The sequence below is a fragment of the Lepisma saccharinum genome, unplaced genomic scaffold, assembly GCF_977018435.1.
Source record: "Lepisma saccharinum unplaced genomic scaffold, izLepSacc3.1 HAP1_SCAFFOLD_1135, whole genome shotgun sequence".
Taxonomy (NCBI): Eukaryota; Metazoa; Arthropoda; class Insecta; order Zygentoma; family Lepismatidae; genus Lepisma; species Lepisma saccharinum.
Window position 1 is genome coordinate 1 of NW_028143779.1, and position 24,271 is coordinate 24,271.

Genomic DNA, 24,271 nt, shown 5'->3' on the forward strand with positions numbered 1-24,271 from the left:
GAGGTTTTACTGTATATGCTATTGAAACAATTACAATGTTACGCAATAGTACATTTTAGCAAATGATATGGCAAAACTGGTTCATAGAAAATTAATATTAATTCAGGAAAATATAAATACAAATGTAGGTAGCACAAACAATACGCTTCTAACTGCATCAGAGCTTCCTAGCAGTAATACTATAAATAACAAACAATAAATTTTACAAAATCAAAGGAAGCTGTCTACATGCAAACATTACAAATCTACTAACGTCTCTTGAAAAGTGTTTATATTGTTAAGTCCTCGCACACACACATGCATGCATGCTTCTAATATTAATTCTTAAGACTGATACCTTGAATTTCAAAATACATGAAATAGTTTGGAATTAATGAAAGATTGGCACAGGCATGCACAACTCATAAACACTAGAGTCCATTTCTTAAAAATAATCTATTTTTTTTGTGAACCACATCTAATACCAATACAGTTTTCTGTGATATATGGGGAAAGTCTATCCATGAAAAAATAAAGTGCACATAAATTGAAGATATATTTTTTCTGGTCCCTTGAGATTTTGTGCCAACTACTATAGAACACGTGAAAATATTTAATGCAGAAAATTCGATTTTTTTGGGGTAGGGGAAAAGTGGGAAAACAACTTGTTCAACACGTAAAAATTTCTAAGAGGAAAGGAGGTTTTTGCTTCACATTCACCCATTTCCTCTTTCATCAATTTTTAAACCTAATTGTCAAATTAATGAGTAATACCACACTTTTTTTTCCTTACAAAAAGCTTGAGAAGAAAAATGGGCATTATTATAAATGCAATTTGTTATAAGATACTTTGTATCAATTTCTAACTTTGAAAACAAAATAATCCATTTTTAACTATTCAAAAGGTTGATATGATTCTTTCGCACATATACTCAGAATTCAAATTACAATACATATTCTTGATGGAAAAATGGTATTTTACATTATATATTGCACATACAGTCTGTGAAAAAAATACCTACCCTTTGATAAGCTCAGTATATAGAAGGTTCAGATCTAGACAATAAAGGCACGTACACTTCTAAGCAATGTAGATTAGCATTACACGAAGTAGCCGCTCCACTATTGTTACGATCTCTCCCTTTCAATATGACACTAAGTACACAACGCTTTCTTGTTTTACCTTCAGGCAAATTCTTTCCTTTATGACTGCTGAAAACAAAACAGCATGCGCAGGCAGAAAAAAACATAGTAAGAAAACCTTCCATAACTATACACACGGATAAACTTTTATTCACATTGTTGACAAATAGCACAATATATCACAATTATTTAATAAACAACTTTTATACAAATGTGCAGTCTTTGCTTGACAGTTAAGTTTAGTTACTCTATAATGTACAATAAAGCTATATAATTATCTTACATATGAACTAAAAATATTGTGATTTTAACAATTAATAAAGAATTGGAATAACTTTTATACAGTTTTATCACAGTCTGATTTTAGCAAAATGCACTGAACATTTGGAAAAATATTGAAGGGTAATGAAAACAAAAGGACTCTTTGACGACTATGTTGTGGAGCCAGGACCATCAGGGGAATCTCCATTCTGAAAAGGCTTCATCTTCTGAAATTCTGCCAACAACTGCTGATATGCTTTTTCAATTGTCTTCGACTGGTATTTTTTCATGTTATCTCGAACTTCCTGCAAAAATTAATATTTTTTTAAAAAAAACCTATTTAAAAAGTCCCAAAGTTCAAATCTTTTAACAATAAAAAATTAATAAAACTGATTTTTTTTTCCTGAATATGAATCCAAATGCTGGAGGAACTGAGTTCTGGATCTGATATCTGAATACTGAAAGATGGATTTGAAATCCACACTCTGAATACATTAACCTTTTGAGTCCCAAGGCCATTTTCACAAGTAAGCCTCATGGTCCCGAGCCGATTTTGAGCAAAATGCAGAGTTTCAATTAAATGAGTGTAGATCGGAGACTAATTGCCCTAGAGAGATGAGTGATATACCGTTGTACGCGGAATGAACCAGAGATTCAGACTATATGAAATTTATGCAAATTCGGCATATATATGGAGGGGGAAAGGGGGAAAATCCCCTGAAAATACTTTTTTTTAAAAAAATTGGGTTTTGCCCCCCTCCCACCACCTCGAAAAAAGTACATTACAGTGTCGACATGCACATGGAAATGATCACTGACATGTAAGGAACACAAAAATATTTGCATTATTATCATATGACCAATGTAACTTGAGTTGTACATCCCAAAAGGAATGGTCGGCACGCCACTGATTGAAGCTTCAAAATGCAGCGGTACCTTGAAATGACTATAGCTCAGAAACTAAATGCCCTAGAGATATGAAAGATATACCGTTGTATGCAGAATGAATCACAGATTTAGACGATATATAATTTATGCACGTTCAGCGTATATATGGAGGGGGAAAGGGGGGAAATCCCCTGAAAATACTTTTTTTTTTTAAATGGGGTTTTGGCATAATTACTTGTAGGGGTGTGCACCCAGTTTATAATCATGTTTTTCCTAGTACCGATTACTTTAAGAAGCCCTCTTTTATGCTTGCTTATAATAATTTAATGATACATACTTCATTCTAGAAAAGTAAATATGTAATTTAAAAGACTAATTTTTCAGACTACTTTCAAAAAAGCGGGCTTTTTTTAACGTTTTTTTTTTCAATAAAAAGCTGGCTTTTCTGGGAAAAAACGGAAATTTGGCTTTTTACCAATTACAGCTAACCTATTTCACTTGAAGTTACTGTTATGAGTTTACAGGTTTGTAGTGACATATTTTACAACTAGCTAAAAGAAATTTACATGATGTAGCAGCCAAGGTAGAAGATATTGGCCAATCCCAGTGGACACACATTGCATAATGGTTCAGATACACTTTTAACCCTAGCTTACCGACAAGGAGGGGGGGGGGGGGAGCTTGCAGCCCACGACTCTATTTTTTAGATTTTTCAACTGTTTGAAAATAAATTACATTGTTTGTATGATGTTCCCAATATTTATTTATTATTTTCTTCATAAAAACAAATGTAATGTAACTAGGAGGCAAAATGCACTTGGTACACATATCAGGCGCCATCTTTGAATGTGTCTCAATCAAGACACTCATGCCAGTGACACTGTACAAGTGGTTGTTGGTAATCATGGTCATTATTGTAATTATTATATTTAATAAACAACCGCACTTCTACAAACTAAAATGCATTAATTAAAAAATATTATGAACAGGGCTCGAAAAATCCTGGTTGCCATGGTGACTGAAAATTTCAGCCTGGCGGCTGTGATGTTTTACTGTTATATTGCCGTTTTTTAAATTTGCATGTACGAAATTTTGAAGATTCTAAGTTCAAATTGCAGTACAGTATAAGTTAGCAAATTATTTATTTTATCAACGTTGTGAACATTCCATATAATCAGTAACAATTTCTTACTCTTTGTCCCCCCCCCTTCCCGCTTTCTCTTGGCAAGCACTTGGTAATTAAACTCTCACATGATTTAGCGATGTTTTGAATTCGGTGATGATCAGCTTCTTATATAGTATGCACAATTGCTTGTAGGTGGTTTCCTGGCACCTGATTTTCAGAGCTGGCGCCTAACTCTGAAGAAGATTTTTCGAGCGCTCATTATGAATTTTGTGAGTTTTAGTGAATGATAAAATATATGCGAGACACTCATGCAATAATTGGTTATTATTTTTATTAATGATAGTAATTTTAGTAAATTATGATTAATAAATAACTGCATATAATCAGCAAAGGAAGCAGTGATTCAATAATAAAATGCTTTCTTGAATTTTAGTGAAAACAAGTTAGGGCTTGTGAGCCGCCTCCCGGTATGCAAGTTTCTCGTATGCTAGGGTTAAAACTAAACATGTAGTCCTGATGAGCACATCTGACCATGAAATGGACTTAAAACAAGCTTTTACATGTTTGTGTCTCAATTTAAATGTTGATGTCATAAAATATGAAAGAAATGTTAATATCAAAATATTCAATGTTTCAGGACAATTAAAAATCTTTACTGTTCACAACACATATGCAGAAGTATAGGTATTATGTGAATTTTTGTATATATCCTGTTTAATAGAGCTTTGAGATGGAAGCAACACGTGGCTCTTAGAAAACCAACCATTAGAAGTAAATGCAACCTTTCGAACCGAAGCAACATAAGCTGCAAGTGTCACTTGTCACTTGGCCTGTACCGTTTTCTCAGGGAACTTTCAGACCGAAGCAACAAGTGGCATGTGTCACCTGTAAGCAGACCCTCAGTAATTCATTTAACCTTTTGAACCTAAATGCGACAACGAGCTAAACATGTCACTTGCATGTTGTGCGGACTACTGTTTTCTCAATGGCGTGCATCGTGCCGCTTTGATCTGTTGTTCTTGTATGCATGGTAAACGTTTTGCTTTACACTGAAGGAGACTGCGTCGCTTGTCATCTGTGACTTCAGTCTGAAAGCTCCTTCATTGGTGAGGATCATGTAGCCTCGGTCTTTGTGCATGATTGATGGATGCTTGCTTACAGACTGAAGGGGTCCATGTCAACTGTCACTTCAATGTGACCCCCCTCCCCTGTCATGTGTTTCTTCAGTCTGAATGAACTCTATACTTGACAAAATTGTTAGCAAGTTCATAAGAGATTAAGATTTAATTTAGCCTGTTAATCACAGAGAATAAATTGCAAGTAATGTTGATGAAAAAAGGCCAGTATTTTGAAAGAAGGTTCCTTCTATAATCATGAATGACCCTCTGGAGTGGTATAAAGTAATGCTGTTGCCTTGTAATAAGAACAGGTCTGAGGTTCAATCCTCAGTGAAGGCAGTGTGCTTCGGATCTCATCTCAAACTGTAGGCCCAGTCCAGATTTACAGCCAGTCTTATTTATTTCTATACTTAAGTTTTAGTGCCAGTGTTTTTCAATCGCCGTGGTGCAAAAAGTCCGTTGCACCCAGGGGTTGACGAATATTTTTTTAAAATCTAATTTTATATTTGACAGCAAGTCTACACATAACTGAACTATGATTATGCCATACTCGATATATTAATATTAATTTCCATATAAAGTTTAAACATCAGAAATGTATTTATGGGCGAAATAGTTGGTATCAGGGCATTGACTTGTAAGAAATAAATGTACTCGGCTGTGGTCTCGCAAAGGTTGAGAACCACTGCACCAAGCAGCCAAAAAACATCACTAGTTGCTCCGTGACAAGGTTTAGCAGCCATTTAACCTAATTATACATGTTGTACTGGAAAGCCAGAATACAAATATATTTTACTGAACACAAAATTCAATGTAAAGAGATCTGATACTAGATTTTCAAAAGGTTGAGCAGTATTTTCCTTTTTGCTTCATGTACATGTTCGTATAACAAATTCAAACATTGAAACTCATATCGTAATATTAGGTTCTATTAAAAACACATACAAAAATACTCTAATTATGTGAATATGTTTATACTACATAGATATATTTAATAAGCCTACCGAAATATGAAGATAATACTCTGAAAGAACCACCCATTCAAAAAAGCCAGCTTTCTTGGAAACACTATGTCTAGCATCGAATTTCATATTTTATTTTATATTTAGAAATGAGTGTCTTTTACAGTAAGGAGATAAACAAAAACCACGGAAGAGGAAAAATTCTGCCAACTCCTGTATTTTCATTGATTTGAGACACTTTTGTGAAAAAAGCCGAAAAAAGCCCAACCAGAAAAGCCGCCAGATTTTCCTCGACCGCTTCTAACTCTACTTTAGACTAACATCTAACTAAACACACATGCTGAAATTGAGAGATGCCAGTAAAAAGCAATGGTAGAGCGTGAATAACAGAAATGTAGAGTTTACACTACATACAAGCATAAGAAAACAGTTTTTCTTTGTGACATTTCAGGAGAACACACGCTCCCTTCATCAGACATTTATTTTCATTTGACTAAAAATATAGTTATAACATAGTTATAACATCGTTTAAGAGAAGAGTTTTAAAAAGATTAACGAGAAACACAGAAGAGAAGGGTTTTAAAAAGATTAACGGGAAACACAGAGTTGAATGTCTGGGAAGCTTCGTTCATTGCAGAACAACACTGGAATAAATTAAATAATGAAAATGGTAACATAGATCCAGTATGGAGTTTTCTTTTTCCCGATTGGAGTAAGCCACCATCTTTAAAATTTAATGTTACAGAAAACATCAAGAGACTTTGTGAAAACAATGATCAATTTGAATTACCTGATGATATTTGGGATTCATAATTTTAAATAAAAAATAATGTGATAAAATATATATATCTGAAATAAAAATAAAACAGACTGCTTCTTTTCACAGTTAAGTTGCTCTATTACAACAATGTAACATTGACAACATCCATTATATAACGGATTCTTTTTGTTTAAAAAATTGATAACCATTGTTATAACTGTATCTTTAGTCAAGATAAAAATAAATGTCTGATGAAGGGAGTGTGTGTTCTCCTGAAACGTCACAAAGAAAAACTGTTTTCTTATGGTTGTAATAACCGTAAACTACAGGAAAATAATTAAATGTAAGTTTCTTAAAACACAGTAAATAAATTTCCGAGCCAGACTTTGTGACTCACACGTCCTATCAGGACCCAGCAGTGGGTCACGGCCCATAGGTTAAGAAACAATGGTGTAGCTGGTAGGGTATCCAATTTCCATGCGGGAGACAAGGGTTTGATCCCCAAGGTGGGTGATCGAAGGTTGATTTTCTTCCGGCCTTGTCCCTGCATAAAGCGGTTCCGGGACTCGCCCAGCCTCAAATCAATGGGTACTTGAGGGCAACCCTGGGGGGGGGGGGGGGGGGTAAAGGTCACCTTAGCATGGTGCTGATCACATCACCTCCAAAATGGGCAAGATTGAGAATGTGTGGGGCTTTACCCACACATCCTCTAAATGTGCCTTACTGGCACGGAAGGCACGGTGCTATATGCACAAGGAACTTTACCTATACAGGTTCTTCAGATTTTTTTTGTATGTACGCATTGCTTGCATTATATAATTATTTCTCTTGTAGTCTACGGTTATTACAATCATAAAAGGAGAAACGAAAAAAAGGCTGAAAGACAGGTTGAAACAACATAGGGATGATGTACAACTTAAGAGAGAGAGAAATGCCATATTTAAACACATGAGAGAAACAGGACATGACATAGAGTGGGATGAGGCTAAGCAGATAGGAAGGAAGAAGAGAATGCTAGTGAGGAAATGGAAGGAAGCCAAGGAAATAGAGAAGAAAGGTGAAGAAGACATAATGAACTGGAATGGGGGATTGAAGCTAAACAAAGAATGGAAGAGTTGGAATGTTGGAAAGAGTGGAAAGGACAAGAGAGAAAGAGGAGAGGAGAAGGGAGAAAAATGAAGGAAAAAGAGCGTGAGATATTCTATCTCTTCACATTCAATATGAAAGTAATTATGTTGAGCCTTTTAGGTGAAAGTACAGTTGGAAAGTAATAGCCACCTGCTAGAAAGTTCCTAACAACTTTCTAATAGTCTGGAGGGAGTAATGTTTGTGTATATATAATGCCCTTTTTGTGTATCTTGTTACTTTTGTACTTGATACAGAGTCTGATGAAGACCTTGCTAGAAGGTTGAAACGTTACGTTTTAGTTTATGTTTTTAATAAAATAAATTACTGTCTTGGTCAGCATATTTAGTTTTTCATAATCATGGAAACAAGGCTGAATGGTGTTATAAAAAAAACAGTTTTTTGTTGAGAAATAATTCAGGTATTTAAGGTTTTCATCAAAGCTCACGTTTTGTTGATTTCAATAATAGTTTTAAAGTTAGTGCAATATTGTTAAATGCATTTTCTCTCACCTTTTACTCTGAATCCATTGACTCACAATGATCATAAAATACTCAGCCACAAACAGTTCATTTAAAAGAAATACATCATGTAATGAAACAAATTACATGTGCATGACCACATGCATATAGGACCAGTACTGTGTCGAACTGAAACTAGTAGCTGGGTAAACAATTTGGTACCAGGTTTAGATTGATTGATTTAGTTTATTTTACTTGGCGTTTTGTGCCTCTTGGCTAATTTGCGAAGATGGGGATGAGTGATGAAATTGATGAATGGACATTCACAAACAACCAAGCCCGACGGGGATTCGAACCTGGGACCCTTGGCGTCGCAGCGCGATGTGCTAACCACTCGGCCACAGGGTCGGGCCCGAGTAGGATTCGAAACCCAGGAGGTACCTTCTAATGGAAATTCTGTTTCTGTGGGAGACGGGCTTAACATTGCAGCCTCTAAGTCTCACAGGGTGACACATAATGTATCTACCAATATTAGTTGGCAACCCTGTTGGAATGCAGGTGTGCATGCGAAGTCTTCCATGCTTAAGCAGCTGCATGGCTCACAATCGATCTATCAGGAACGTTCGCCTCTTCAGACATGAAACATGGCAGTGGAGGTTCATCCGAACGGGTTTCATTCAGGAGACGCAGCAGGCACTGACTGCACTGAGGAGTATCAAGATGCCTCTGTTTCTACATGCTGCCATTGGCTCTCTATTGTCTCTCTGAGTCGTGATATCAAAGTACTAAATTTTAATGAAAATTTAACTGTTATTTCCAAATTTAACACCCATAATGATATTTTTTAGTGATAAACATCTAAGAAATATTGTCACACTAAGAATATAAAGCGTTTGAAGTACTTGAAATTTTTATGCGTTGATTTGATAAATATGGATATAAAAGGGGTTGAAAATTAAAATAATCAGGTATAATATGATATAATAATTTAAATCATGACCATTGGACAATCATATCAGTGCCAGCTGCGTTTCCTGAATGGAACCCGTTCGGATGAACACCTCCAGTGCTGTGATACATGTCTGAACCAGCAAGCGTTCCATGGAAAACTGATTGCAACACTTGCATCTGCCTGAGCATGGGGGATTCCTCTGCATGCCCACCTGCATTCGGACAGGGTTGCCAAGTTATAATGGTAGATACAATATGCGCTACCTTATACATTGGAATTCATCTTTGTTCACTTCACAACTTTCAGCTGACATTCCTCATACGGTCTACAAAGTAATCACTGAAGTTCATGGTAGGATTTGAATTGCAGAAACTGCACTATATCTCACCTTCAGGATGTAATCTTTCTTCAGTTGGAAGTGCCTCTTGATTACGTCCTCAAACCCAGAGCAGGGTCTTATCATCTGCTCGATCATAGCGTACTTTACAGTGTGCACAATGACATCCTCGTTGTACTGGTCACTTGCTTTCTTTCCCATAGCAGTTCCCAGGCTACTTTCATAACCAGGCTCATTGAAGTACGGTTGTTCGACAAAGATCAGAGACTGAATGGAAATGAGAACCTAGAAAGAAAATTATTCAATTATGATCACTAATTAATACGAGTGCAAATGGAAAAGTATTTGCCTCAATTGTTTTTTCACCTGAAATAATAAACATGTAGGGAAATCAAAATATAGGAATTGTTCCATGTACCTTCTTCCACATGTCACCTCAGCGGTTCAGGCACTTCTCCCATCACACCATTAGTTTGTGGCCGGTTTCAGCCAGTTGATCATGGAGCCACCACCGGACAGCGGTCTTCGCTTCGTCATCACAAATGAACCTCTGTCCTGCCAAGAACTTCTTCAGTGGACCGAACACATGGAAACCACTGGGGGCAAGGTCTGGATTGTATGGTGCATGCTCCAGAATCTCCCATTCGAATGAATGAAGTCTGTCGATGGTCCTGTTTGTCACTTAAGGCCTAGTGTTATCATGGAGGATAACCACATTGTCCACATTGAGAATCCCTTGGCACTTTTTCCTGATGGCAGCTCGCAGACGTGAGAGTGTGCCACAATAGCTGTCAGCATTGATGGTGTCGCGTCGTGGCATGAAATCCAGCAGGAGTGGTCCTCAGCGATCCCAGAAGACCGTGCACAATGTTTTCCGTTGTGAGCGAGGAGCGAAGGTCATCTCAGCCATTTTCAAACTCACAACACCACCACCGCACACTTCTCAATGCGAGACACTTGTCCCCATACATCGGCTGCATTTCCCTATGGATCTCGATGGCCGTTCGTCGCTTGTTCCATAGAAAAAGAATAACACTTCGCTGCTCATACAACGTGGATGTGTTGAGTACTACAGGCATCTCTGCAAACTGACAACAGCGCCGTGCCGCCAAGAGTTAATGCCGGGCCATTCCAAGAAAACCCTATTGCATTGAATGTATATCTCAGTTTCTTAATATCACTAATATTTCGGCTGAAAAAAAAATAGGGGCAAAGACTTTGAGAGAGATTAGATTTGACCTCGTAACAATGACTGCAAACTACTATGTTTGAGACCAAATAAATACACAGACCATTCGAAAAGTCCCCCCACTCATACTTTTTAAAAATGCTGGATGAGTTGGCAAGCCTGTCGGTAGGGATTGGTACGACCTTGAAGAACAAGTTTATTCATAACTTTATATATGATGTTTAGAGCAGTGCCGCTCTTACAGTCCTCAGTGTGAGATGTACAATCACAGTTTTTCAACAATGCCTTTTACGCGGGCACAGCAAATTGCTTTATTGGAAGCACATTTTGAGTTTGTCATGTGGAAGATGTGTGGAAAAGTTCATTCCTGATGATCTGGCACCAGGTACAAGTGCAGTGCATGATCTTGTACACAGATTTTGTGAAACTTGCTCCGTTCATGATAGACAACTAAGTGGAAGACCCAAGATAGCCACACAAGAATTTCTTCATGACGTTCAGCAGCAAATGGGTAGATCTCCACGAAAATATTTAGAAAAGTGGCATGAAACATGTGTAATCATGTGGACTTGTGTTTACAAGAAAATGGCACCCATTTTCAGCACCTACTGTGAACTGGAACATCATTTTAATGTAACAATAATCATAGAAACATAAAATGTCAGACTATATAGTTTCAGTTCATTATCATATATATATACAGGGTGTCCACAAATTATCTTTACAACTTCAAATCTAAATAACTAAATAATGGAACGAGGTATCTCAGTTCTGTTGCCTTAATGTAAAATAGGAACTCACAATGTTTTGTTTACTGTTTTTTCAGGTACATTGAGTAAGTGGGGAAGGTCTGAGGTCACATTTCCACAAAATTACTACTCCACAGGAGAAGGCACAGTGCCTTTCCTTTTCTCATAAATTATTGAATATGCATAACTGTTGAATTTGGGGGGGGGGGTCTGAAAAGCCTCACGAGGTTCGAGAAATTGACCACCATAGCCCAAAGGTTCATGTGTGGTGTGGTCTTATGCACAATCAAATCATTGGCCCCTTTTTCTTCGCTGAACAAACTTCAATTGTTACCTGGATATGCTGGACCAATTTGTTTTTCCACAACTGGAGCATCTCCAGCCAGATATCATTTTCCAACAGGATGGTGCACCACCTCACTGGGCTCTGGAGGTACGCAGGTCCTTAGATGAACATTTTTCCTGGTCCATGGATTGGGAGAAATGGCCCAATAACTTGGCCACCAAGATCATCCCACATAACCCCTTTGGATTTCTTTTTATGGGGTTATGTTAAGGATATTGTGTACCGAATGCCAGTTCCCAATATTCAAGTCCTACGACAAAGGATCATTCCAGCCATCGCAACAGTTACTGAGGAGGTACTAGAGCAGATATGGCAGGAAATCGAGTATTGCCTTGATATCCTACGGGCAACAAGGGGGCACACATAGAGATGCATTGAGGTGGTAAGAAAAACTTTGAGAGTTTATATATATATATATATATCAAAGAAGGAGAAAGGAAACACTTACCGGACAGTGGAAAAGATCAGAATTTTAGCTAACTTTGTCGTAGCATCCCTTGCCACCATCGACGTCACTTCCCTCTACACCAACATACCCCACTCCCATGGCCTCAGCTCGATAGAATTCTATCTCAATAGCAGAGCCAAACCCCACAACCCCAGCACTAACTTCCTGACCCACCTAGCCCACCTTGTCCTCACATGTAACAATTTCACCTTTGAAAACCAAAATTTCCTACAGATCCGAGGTACAGTCATGGGTACCAGAATGGCCCCATCCTATGCAAACCTCTTCATGGGCAAACTTGAGCAAGAGTTTTTGACTACCCAACCCCTCCAACCCCTCCTCTGGCTCCGCTTCATCGACCACATCTTCATGCTCTGGACACATGGAGAACCATCCTTGTCAGCTTTCCTGGACCAACTTAACCACTTCCGTTCCCTAAAATTCACCTGGACGCACTCCCCCAACCAGATCACCTTCCTGGATGTGGACACGCACATCAAGGGAGGACACCTGACTACCTCTACCCACATAAAACCCACCAACCACATGCAATACCTACACTTCTCCAGCTCCCACCCGTTCCACACCAAAAAAGCCATTCCATTCTCTCTTGCCCTCAGGGGACAGCGCCTGAACACTTCACCCACCAGAATTATAACCTCCGCCTACACCAAGCCCTGGTCAACCGCGGATATCCCTCCACTCGTCACCAAATATCGCGAGCTGTGTCACACACCACCACCACAAAGAAACTTGCTGCCACCAACCCACCTGCACTCATCACCCAATATCATCCCCACCTCAACAAAATCAGGCACACACTACTCTCTCTTCTCCCAATTCTCCAAAGTGATCCTGAAACCAAAAACATATTTCCCAACAAGCCCAGTGTGTTTTTCAAATGGCCCCTCAAGCTCCAAAGCATCCTGGTCAACAACACTCCTTCACCACACAACCAACACCAGCCTGCCCACAAATGCAACTGCCCTAGGTGCAAAACCTGCCCCATCCTCATTACCTCTCACCCCCTTCAGGTGCACACAGCCACTGGCAAATTTACCCTCCATCCCAAGGGGACCTGCCATGCCTCAAACCTGATCTACATCCTCAGCTGCAACATCGGTGGTGATTTTTACCTGGGGGAAACATCAACGGCCCTCAACCTTCGCATCAATAACCACCACTCCTCCACCCACAACCTGGACTTCACTGTTGCCGTCCACACCAACCACCACAACATCAGTTTCAACGACTGCTTCCGGGTAGCGATTATTCATCTCCTACCCCAACCAGCCAACACCTCAGTTCGCAAAAGATGGGAGAGGGCCTATATATTGGCCATGAGTGCAACCACTCCACCTGGCCTGAACAAGGCCACCCAGTAACGTCCACGTCATCCCACCCTCCCTCCCAACCAAACCCATCTCACTCACTCACAGTTTTCAACGAGCCTGGTGACAAAACAGTGTTTCTTTCGTTCTACGCACCACTTCTTCTTTGATGGGGACCTGGCAACTCTGCAGGGCCCCAACTTCCGGTTCCGTCTCTTTCTTCTCACACCGAAGATGCCATGACAAAGTTAGTGAAAATTCTGAATTTTTTCACTGTCCGGTGAGTGTTTCCTTTCTCCTTCTTTGATTTTTATTTAGCCCTTTCGGCTTTTATCCATATATATATTTAATTTTCACAAATCTATGTACGATATACAAAACTGCATTTTAACACTGAGATAATGACTATGTTCACTTATTTTTCCATTTCACTTATATTTGATCCATAGACAAATGACGGAAATACCTGCACTAATAGGGTTCGAGTCTATTCCGGTTGTTCGAGCATTTTTCGCTCGAGCGGAAGACCTATCAATTCTGTATGCCATCTAGCGTTGGCCGTGTGAACTATTTGCTGATCGAGCGAAAAACGCTCATTGCAGTACTGTACCGTGCGGTCTAAAGTATCAGGCTTTGGGCTTGGGCTACAGGATGCACTCTGGTTCGAGTCTCTTTGGGGAAGCATAACAACTTTTCTTCCGAGATTTCGATCTGTGTAGAACATTACCGTACCAAGCTGTCGACCAGCCCTGATGATGACTCCAAGATGGTACCGAAAGCTTGTACAAATTGTTAATTTTTTTTATCATTTGTTGTGTGTTGTGGTTCTCTATATCTACATGTATGTAACTGCATAGATTAGAGAAAGGAGAATACAGCAGAAATTGATTTTAGATTTTTCATGGGACAAACCGAAAAAACTTAAAAATGCAGAATGAATACATGGTAAATTTTGCTCTAGCAAAGAATGCTAAAAATGTAAAATCAAGGAAATCTCTATTCTTTATTACTTTTACAAAATATTAAAAATAACCCAAGGGCATTACCTGAAGCAAAGTTGATGTTTCCGTCCACTGTTCTCCCTGGACACCTTTCCACGTTCCCAGAAGGGAGAGGCACACTTTCCCGTTAGAATACAAATTAGGGTTGAATCGTACATTTCCATGGCCAGTGGTGCAAAGGTGAACCAATGGTGGACTCGACGGATACGTTGATGGGAAATATATATCGAACTGAAAACAGCCTCCAGAGTAAGGAGTTCCTTCAGGTCTGTAAATAAATAAATAAAATAAATTTTCCAGAGATTGGTGTGCTACATGAATTGGTTCAACATTTTTAAATCCCTGACATTACCACTGGAAATAGGTCTGAAACTTGCAAAGAATTTTGAAACGGGAACCATTTAATTCTATTATCTTGCATGGTGTTAGAACATATCTTAACACTTTCACTCATGATGAGAATGTGTGAACTCACCCCATGTGCTGAAATTTTTTACACATTTATTTTTCTTTTTCATTTGGGACCAGACACACCATACAATAATTGCACGCACTAAACATTAACATTAAGGTATCGACGGACAGTTTCACAATAGGTGGATATTTATTTCAATAACTTGGAAACGTAAACTGCTATTTAAAAAAACGACAGAGGCAAACAAGAGCATGCACTTCTACTCATGTTAGAATTGGAAGCGGTTTTTAAAGTTCATTATTAAGCCAGATATGATCTGTGAAAAATATCATGAATAAGTAAAGGGTGTCTCAGAAATATTTTTGTTTCTGGATCCACCCTCAGGGGCAATTTGCACATTACAGAAAAATGGGATAGATCGCAAATGGTTGGCAATCTTGTTAATATTGTTGCCATGGAGCACTTTACGGGGCAGAAACGTGCTTTTTGTGTTTGTGCGTCTTATAAAAATTATGATTCTTATGTTGTTGTGCGTCGTTTGTACCGGCATCATTATAACCTGGCAAGAATGAGAGACGTCCCAATCGCAAATTTAATAAAATGTTGGGTTGTGACGTTCCTTTCTGGTGTTCACCAATGGATCACGGATCACTACGTCACGGTAACTACCCAATCTCCTTGTGCGGCGGAGTTATGAGACTCTCCTTAATGTTATGCTACAATGAGCATTCTCAGGACGAAACGATTTGAACAAAAAAATAGCTTCTTGCTATTTTACAAATTTAATAACACATTTTACCTTTAAACAATCACTGCAAAATAACAATAATATTCACAAACGCAATCACATTTGAATTAAGTTGCGGCTTTTCCTATAAAACAGCGTTTTTCACTAAATAAACATCATCTCACGCAACTCAACTTACTTTCTCCATTTCACGCACTGTTGTCCTGGCAACGGAATCAATAAAAGATTGGACAGTTCTACACATCTTCACAAACCGGAAATGACTTCCACTTCCGATATTGCGTGTAACAAATGTACAGCAAAAATTACAAATTTAAGCCAATATCAAAATATCAAACAACAGTATTGAAACTAACAAATAAATCAAATGTGAAATTAACAGAAAACAAATAAAATATTTCATATGGTCAAAATAAACAAAGCGTATCAGGGTGAGAAAGTTTGAAAACACTGGAAGCACTATAACGAGTAAACCGTCAGGACGTCCAAAGTCATCAAGATCAAACAGAAATGTTGACCGTGTCCGCCAGTCTGTTAATCAATACTATTCCTCGTGGGTGATCGAAAACTTTACTTCAAGAATAATCGAATGTGAAAACATGAGCGGTCACCATTTGTCCAATACTCTTTTCCACAAATAAAAAATTAATGTTTAAGCTTTCTTTTGGTAATAAATTTATCTTTATACAAAAAATTTAAGTATTTATTTTAATAGTTTAAAACTAACTAACTAACTAACTAACTAACTCTCTAGCCTTCTTAAACCCGAAGGTTCATGGCTGCAGCAACACAGGCCTTCCATCTGTTCCTATCTTGAGCAAGTTCTATATACTCTTTTCCATCCCTACCGATTTCCTTTAGGTCCATCTCAACGTTGTCCCTCCATCTTCGTCTTGGCCTTCCTACAGGTCTCTTACCATCTGGTTTCCCAACAAGAATCCTGTAAACTCCTCTTTCCTCTCCCATTCGTGCCACATGTCCTGCCCACCTAAGTCTTCTTCATTTAATCATTCTAATAATATCTGGACATGAATACAAATTATGTAACCTTCTCCACTCACCTGTCTCCTCATCCCTTTTAGGTCCAAATATTTTCCTAAGGATCTATTTTTACTCTCAATTTATGTTCCTCTTTCAATGTAAGGGACCAAGTTTCACACCCATATAATACTACAGGCAAAATTACTGTTTTGTATATTTTAACTTTTTGTTTCTTAGATATTAAACGAGAAGACAAAAGTTTATGAAGAGAGAAGTAACATGCATTTCCTGAATTAAGCCTACTTTTTATTTCCTCTTTAATATAATTTTCATTTGTTAATATTACTCCTAAGTATTTGAATTTGGAAACTGGTTCAAACGAGTTGTTATCAATAATTAGATTTTGATTATTACCTAACACTTGGTTTCGAGCTGTAAGCATATATTTAGTTTTCTCTTTGTTAACTTCCAAACCTATCTCTTTAGCAGTTTTGAAAAATATTTTAGCATTATTCTTAATTGTATTCACATCATCCCCCAGTAAGTCTACATCATCTGCATATGCTAACAACTGAGTCACACCATTTAATTTTAGTCCTTCTTTAGTTTCTTTTACCTTCCTTACAGCATATTCTAAGGCAAAATTAAAGAGCAATGGAGATAATGCATCTCCTTGTTTTAACCCATCATGAATTGTAAATTTGTCAGACATATTATTACCCACACGAATTTTACTTTCTGTTTCACTGGTGCATATTTTTATCATACTAACAAGCTTCTTAGGTATTCCAAACTCTACTAATATATTATATAATTTATCTCTTTTGACCGAATCATATGCTTTTTTGAAATCAATGAATAGCTGATGGACATTTTGATTATATTCCCACTTTTTTTCAAGTGTCTGTCTGATGTGAAAAATTTGATCTGTAGTTGATCTGTTACGTTTAAATCCACATTGATAATCACCTATAATTTCATTAGCATATGGGGTTAGTCTTGTTAAAATAATGTTAGACAATATTTTGTATGTTGTTGAGAGTAGAGAAATTCCACGGTAATTATTGCAGTTCATTTTATCACCTTTTTTAAACACAGGAACAATTATGGATTCTTTCCACTGTTGAGGGATTTCTTCTTTATTCCATATTAAACAAATTAATTTATGAATTTGACATATTAATGAATTTCCACCATATTTAATTAACTCTGCTGGTATTAAATCAATGCCAGGTGCTTTGTTATTCTTTAGCCTTTTAATGGCATCTTTAACTTCAGTCAAGTTAGGTTCTGGAACTAAAGGTTCTGCTGTGTGGACTTCATTTACTTCTGATTTATCTCCTACATGGACATTTAAAAGGTCATTAAAGTAGTTCTTCCATCTATTTAGAATATCGCATGGGTCAGCTAGAAAATCACCGTCTTTATCTTTTATCAAGTTTACTTTAGGTTGCCACCCCTTTCTAAATTCATTTACACCTTTATATAAATCTCTGATATTTTTATTTTTGCTGTTTGTTTCAATTTCGTCAATTTTGCTTTTCAAGTAATCTCTTTTTTTACTTCTAAACGTGCGGTTAACTTCTCGCTTTATTCTATTATAATTGCTTAGATTTGTATCATCCGAGTTATTTAACCATCTAAGTCTAGCCTGATTTCTTATTTCTATTAGATTATGACATTCATTATCAAACCACGGCTTACTTTTTCTTGGTTTATGGTATCCTATACTTTCTTTAGCTGCTGATTCTATTGCATTACGTATGTGCTCCCAATTCTTATTTACGTCTGTTTCATTTATATTTTCATCATCATTTAAATCCTGCAAAACATCAAATCTATTTGACAGTTTAATTTGGTAATCTTTCTTAATTCTTTCATCAGTAAACTTTCCTGTAACAAATTTTAGAATTTTTAGATTTTGTTGCTTATGATTTATCACTGAGAGTCTTTCTCTTAATTTAGCAATTACTAAATAATGGTCACTGGCACAGTCAGCACCTCTATGTGTACGAACGTCAATTATACTAGTATGCCTTCTCTTATCAATGAGAATATGATCTATCTGATTATGAGTTTTACCATCTGGAGAAGACCAGGTATATTTATGGATATCTTTATGTTTAAAAGTGGTACTTTTCACAATTAAATTCTTTGAGGTTGCAAAAGTAATCAATTTTATACCATTATCATTACTTAATTCATGAAAATTTTCTTTACCAATCGTGGGTTTAAATGTCTCTTCTTTGCCAATCTGTGCATTACAGTCACCTAACAGAATTTTCATATCATACTGAGAAAATTTATCAAAGACCTGTTCTAACTCTGTATAAAAATCATCTTTATTATTATCATCTTTATCTTCCGTTGGTGCATGTATGTTTATTAAAATAATTTTACACCACCTACCCTGTAAAACTGCATATGATATCCTATCATTAATAAATTCTACTGTTTTAAGAGCCGAGATAATTCTATTATTTATGAAAAAGCCTGTTCCAAAATTATGATTTTCAGTACCACCATAGAAAAAAGTATAATTTTTAGTTTTACAATTCCCTTCTCCTGGCCACCTAACTTCCTGGACAGCTACTACATCTAATTTATACTTCACTATCTCATTAACTGTACACCGAAATGCCCCAGGCCGGTAAAGGCTCAGAACATTCCAGGTGCCTAATTTAATATCCTTATTCCTAATGAAGATCTTATCCTTAGTCCAGGGACCTCCCAAAGTAGTCCCCACCCGGAGATCCGAACGGGGGACTATTTTACCTCCGGAATATTTTACCTTGGGAACATCCATGGCCTTATATTTCTGTTTCTTGACATGTCTTTTTACAGTGCAGGGTTGTCAGCTCTACGCCTAACCCCCAATATGAATGGAGGAACTACTACACAAGACAAACACATCAGACAGCATAACTACTACACAAGACACACACAAACACATCACAACTATAACACAATATAAATATACACACACCACAACTACTACGCAATATAAACAAACACAAACAAACAAACAAAAACACAAACCCAAACACAAACACACACACACACACACACACACACACACAAATCATTATTAACAGGAATGAGATGGAAAAAATAATTCTGCCCGACAAAAGCAGTAGGTAAGCAGAAAAAATTGTTCTATATGTACTTATAGATGTGAAAAAAATTCAATTCATACAAAATACAAGTGTGCATCAAGTTGATATAAAAATTACACAATCGGAACCTGGGTCAAAATAAATATATATATATATAAAGGTTTACCAATGTTAAAGCAAATATGATATAATGTACACAAAACATTAAAAACAAAATTGTTGATGCGCAACAAAGGAAAAAAGTACTCAATGAAGTACTATGTAATGAATAGTGTTATGATTAATAATTTGCTTTGCACGGTGTATTGTTCAATAATGATGTGGAATTGAGGGCTTGGTTGGACAAATTCTTTGCGTCAACACCAGGAGGTTTCTATCGCCAAGGCATCGAAAAACTTATTGACCAATGGGAGGAAGTTGTAAACAACAATGGAGAATATATTATTGATTAATTTGTTGTAGTTTTCTTTCGCATCAAATAAATTTGAAAAAAAACAAACATGATTACAACCCATTACATCGCTTTTCTGATAGTTTTGGCTAATTTTAATGATGAAGATGAATGATGAATGGATAAAATTGATGAAGGGACACTGACAAAGAAACACCCATGTCCTGGCTTGGGCTTGAAATGGAACCTACAGTGGCAAGATTTTGAGTCCAACCCTCAATCCACTCAGCCACTGAAGTGGCATAAATAATCAATCAACAATTCAATCTGGCTAAATATGTAAGCCAAGCATCAGGTTAACCTTGCAGCAGGTTTTATGTATCAATCCGCGCGAGAACTGAGCTCAGAATCTTCCGTGCCAGTCTTTCCTCAACCGCCGAGCTGCTTACATCGGAGACACTGAGAAAATCTACAGTATTGCCAACCGCACAACACATCAAAACCCGCATGCATGTCAAGTGGATTGTATTTTTGCTTCTCTTTGTCTCCTGAAACATAACATTTTAAAAGTACTTTCTGCGCATATATTATTTAATAAATGTGTCATTAATATAAGAGCGAAACAACTTCTAAACATGAGAGCATGTGTGTATATTTCGAGCACGCAAAAATAAAAATAAACAAAGATAAAAGTAAACAACGATAGGCCCCTCTTGAATTTAATGACAAATTATTGTTTTTGGTTTAGAAAGAAATAGATTTATGAAAAACTTGGTTGCTTCGTTCGCAATACATCCGTTACTGTAAGACACACGCACTTCAAGTTGTACCACCAAAAAAGCATGATTTGTTATTGGTGATATATACAATCAGGTGCATTGTCTGTCGCTATTACTCTGGTTTTAATTTATGAATCACTTCACTAAACCAGGATTCAAATCTTGGTCTGTCTATTTGTTGCTGATAATCACCCTTCCCTTTCTTTGCGCTGAAAAGTAAATATGCGCCTTCAACAAAGCTTTCATTGCCGCCAGTGGGTGAAACAATAAGCCTCCCCCTTCCCCTCATCGTCGGTTTCTTCAGCCCTGGCGGTGGTTTTGCAAGGTGGTATCCTTCCATGGTTTATTCCCCCTTCCCCCACTCACCGAGTTGAAGGACGTCTCGTCCAAATAATAAACATGTTTCTTCTCACTGCGATATATTTTAATACCGCGGAGATTCTTTTGTCGTCAAACAACAAACAATCGTTTCCTCTTGCTAAACTCAAACCGCAAATCATTCAACACCCGTGATACAATTCGTGTGCACATTGACGGCAAATCACCTCACGCCCTGTTTTACTTTGATCTTGTTGCCGCAAGGAGGATTATGCATTTAAAACAACTTGCTTGACTTTGAAGAACATTTCCTTTCGGATGAAGCCCAAAATAACATTCGGGTAAAACCGCGCGCTGAACAGGAGATTCAGCCATTCTCGCCGCTCTACAATAAACATAGGGTTAAAATAGTGGGATGTGCAACACTGGTATCAGCGATTTCACGCGCTCTGCAACGCATTCAGTCTCGCTCGACTCGCTCTAAAGTTTCAATGTCTCTTCAACGCAATACAGATTCGAGTTGGCGAATCTGCGGTTCTAAGTTCGTCTGCACAGTGATTGCAACCAATTAAGTCCATACCTGCTAATCAATGTATTATTATGTCTGTATATTACAAATTAAATAACTGTTTTCTTGCAAGTATGCAGTTGTGTCGGAATAGAACCCGTCTCAGTGGAACTATATTCTTGCGCGCACGTTTGGATCTACATATGCTAAAACCTGCTGCAAGGTTGACCTGACGCTTAGCTTAGTATGAAACATTGGTTTGTTCTTTTAAACTTCATTTATGAAGATTTACAACTTGTAATAAGAAAGCATGTGCTGTGCTGTTTATATTTTTCAATAGCAAAGAAACAGAATGTGCACAAGTAGCAAGCTTGTTGTGTGCTCACTACTAAATATGTTGTTTTGTGAATAATATTGCAAGACACTGTGCAGTGAAATATGTAATGCATAATGTACTGACTGATTTATGTAAGCTCCTGAATATGATGAACCATCGCAAAACATGACAAATTGTTGCTCCTTTGGAATACAAATTTTCATATTTGCCAAAGGATAAAGTATGTTTTCAGTCCAGCACTGTCCAGCATAGTTTTTCTGACTGACCTGCTCACTTGTGCCTCCAACACATTTTCCACACTCAAACGCAGCAGCTACAAAAATATATATATAATATAATATATCAGGATGTACCTTCTGAAAACATATCTTATTAATAGAGCTAGGAATTTTAGGTGCAAAAATTTGCCAATAAAGGTGCAAAAAAGGTGCCAATTTTTGTACAAAAAAGGTGCTAAAATAGGTGCTAATTTTCAGATGTAGAATTTATTGTGAGCAGTCCATACATATATGATTCAACTTGTCTGGATAAACACATAGAGTATTGTCGGTTTTAAATCGTTTAATATAACTAAGCAAAGAAAATTCTCTGATACATTAGAAAGCAACATAAAGGAAAACATGCTTCTTCTTAATTGCTTAGAATCAGTCATCTCGGAAACTGTTAAAATAGATTACATTCAAAATTCCTATGTTCTTCTGAGTGAGGCTACATCTGCGGTCACTAAGCAGATACTTGTAAGGCAGTAGTAAGGAAAGAGAAGCCATGTACAATATAGAGTTCATCTTGCAATTCCTGTTTAAGTGCAAGTTTTTTCGCTTTTTCTACAGCTGAGGAATCACTAGGCAAAGCATCTAAAAATTTCGATATTGTATGGAAATGATTGCAAATAAACACTGCAGCTTTTAACCATGTACCCCACCTAGTGAGGATGGGAGAGGGTGGTAGTGGAAGTTTCGTAATTTCTATGTACTTCTGTATTCTAGAAGGAGCCTTTTTCAGTATTTTCTTAATGCTAGAAACAAATTCGTTCACATATGTATATTCATCTTTAAGAGCTTCACAAACTCGATGCAAAGCATGAACAAAGCAGGTCACATGTTTTAAGTTAGGATACATATTCTTCAGATTAGAAAATGCAGCTAACATGTAAGATGCTTGGTCTGTAAGAACTAACCACACACTATCATATTTTACACCCTCCGGCCACAATACAAAACATGCATCATTGAAACTTTGCATTACACTTGCATTATCTGTTTTGCCGAGAAAATAAGTTTTTAAAAGCATGGGTTTCACTTGATGTCCATTGAGAGGTGCTACTAAAATGTCCAAAACGTACCTGTTTTGCCTATCTGTGGTTTCATCTAGTATGAAATAGACTGGATGGTCAGCTACTACTTGCCTGATCTGCGAGATTTTAGCTTCATAAAGAGGTTGAAGGTAAGATTTCCTTAAGGTGCTCTCATCTGGAACTGACTTCCCAGTATATTTTTGCAAATATGATTTCATGACAGGATTGTTAAGTTTCGAAATAGGTATTCCACACGCTAAAAATGTCGTTGCTGTCCAACTGAAAAATTCATTTGTATTTCTGGAACTCGAAGATGCAAGCGCCTCACCAATGAATTGCTATCGCTTCCCACCTTTACCATCTCGTAGTTCTTTATTCCTGACATGCTTCCCACTTTGTATATGCTGCACAACCCGAGTGCGTTGGTGTTTGTCATCAAGAGCAATAGAAATATCACACACATCACACCTCAGAACAGATCCATCACTCTGAATGCCGTCACCGCTAAACTGTTTAACAATGCCCTGCAGTTTCCCAACATTTACTTTATGTTTTGGCATGGTGAACAAGCAAATCCGATGCATCGATCAGTCGATCACAGACTGCAGCAGTTACCTTGCTCGCTGAGAAGGGAGAAGGAAACGAAAACAAAACAGCTTTCCTACAACAAGTCGTAAACAATACAGCATAGGACAAAAAGAGCACAACTTCTAGCAATTGTAACGCGTCATTGTTGGCACTGTTTAAAGTCCGCGCGCTTACTACATTAACGTCCAAGAACTGAAGAAAGCCGATTCATTGTTGTGCGGTACACAAGAATCACGTGCCAAGAAGCCGTGCCTCAAATGTGGGTGGGGTTAAACAGCACGCGAGTTGTATTAAAAAAATGATAAAGATGTAAAAAGGGCGAAAAGGTGCAAAAGGTTCTGAGATTGTCAAAAAAGTGGAAAAGGTTCTGAGATTGTGAAAAAGGTGCAAAAAGGTGCAACCGAAACACCATGAGTAAATTTCAATACGTGCTTATTTTGGGGATGAGTCACTTTTTTACCCATTTTCACACAAAAGAATTTAAGGTGCAGCACCTAAAATTCCTAGCTCTACTTATTAATATTAAAAATTATGACAGATTTGGTTGCTGACAACAGGTTTAAGGATCCTAAAAAAATAAATAATGGGTTCTCCATTTCTATTTACAGTTATACGAGGGT

At 37.4% G+C, this 24,271-nt stretch overlaps 1 protein-coding gene across 1 annotated transcript in view; it reads right to left on the minus strand.

Annotated features, from left to right (window-relative positions):
* Nucleotides 1–1,250: 1,250 nt before the first annotated feature.
* The window catches only part of LOC145983507 (putative ubiquitin-conjugating enzyme protein 17), a gene marked incomplete at its 5' end in the record, with an annotated part of 35,000 nt that continues 11,979 nt past the window's right edge, over nucleotides 1,251–24,271 (minus strand). The window contains 3 exons of the mRNA XM_083116595.1: nucleotides 1,251–1,688; nucleotides 9,164–9,397; nucleotides 14,222–14,444. Of these exons, the coding sequence (XP_082972721.1) occupies nucleotides 1,554–1,688; nucleotides 9,164–9,397; nucleotides 14,222–14,444 (592 nt within the window). The remainder of the gene's footprint in view (nucleotides 1,689–9,163; nucleotides 9,398–14,221; nucleotides 14,445–24,271) is intronic.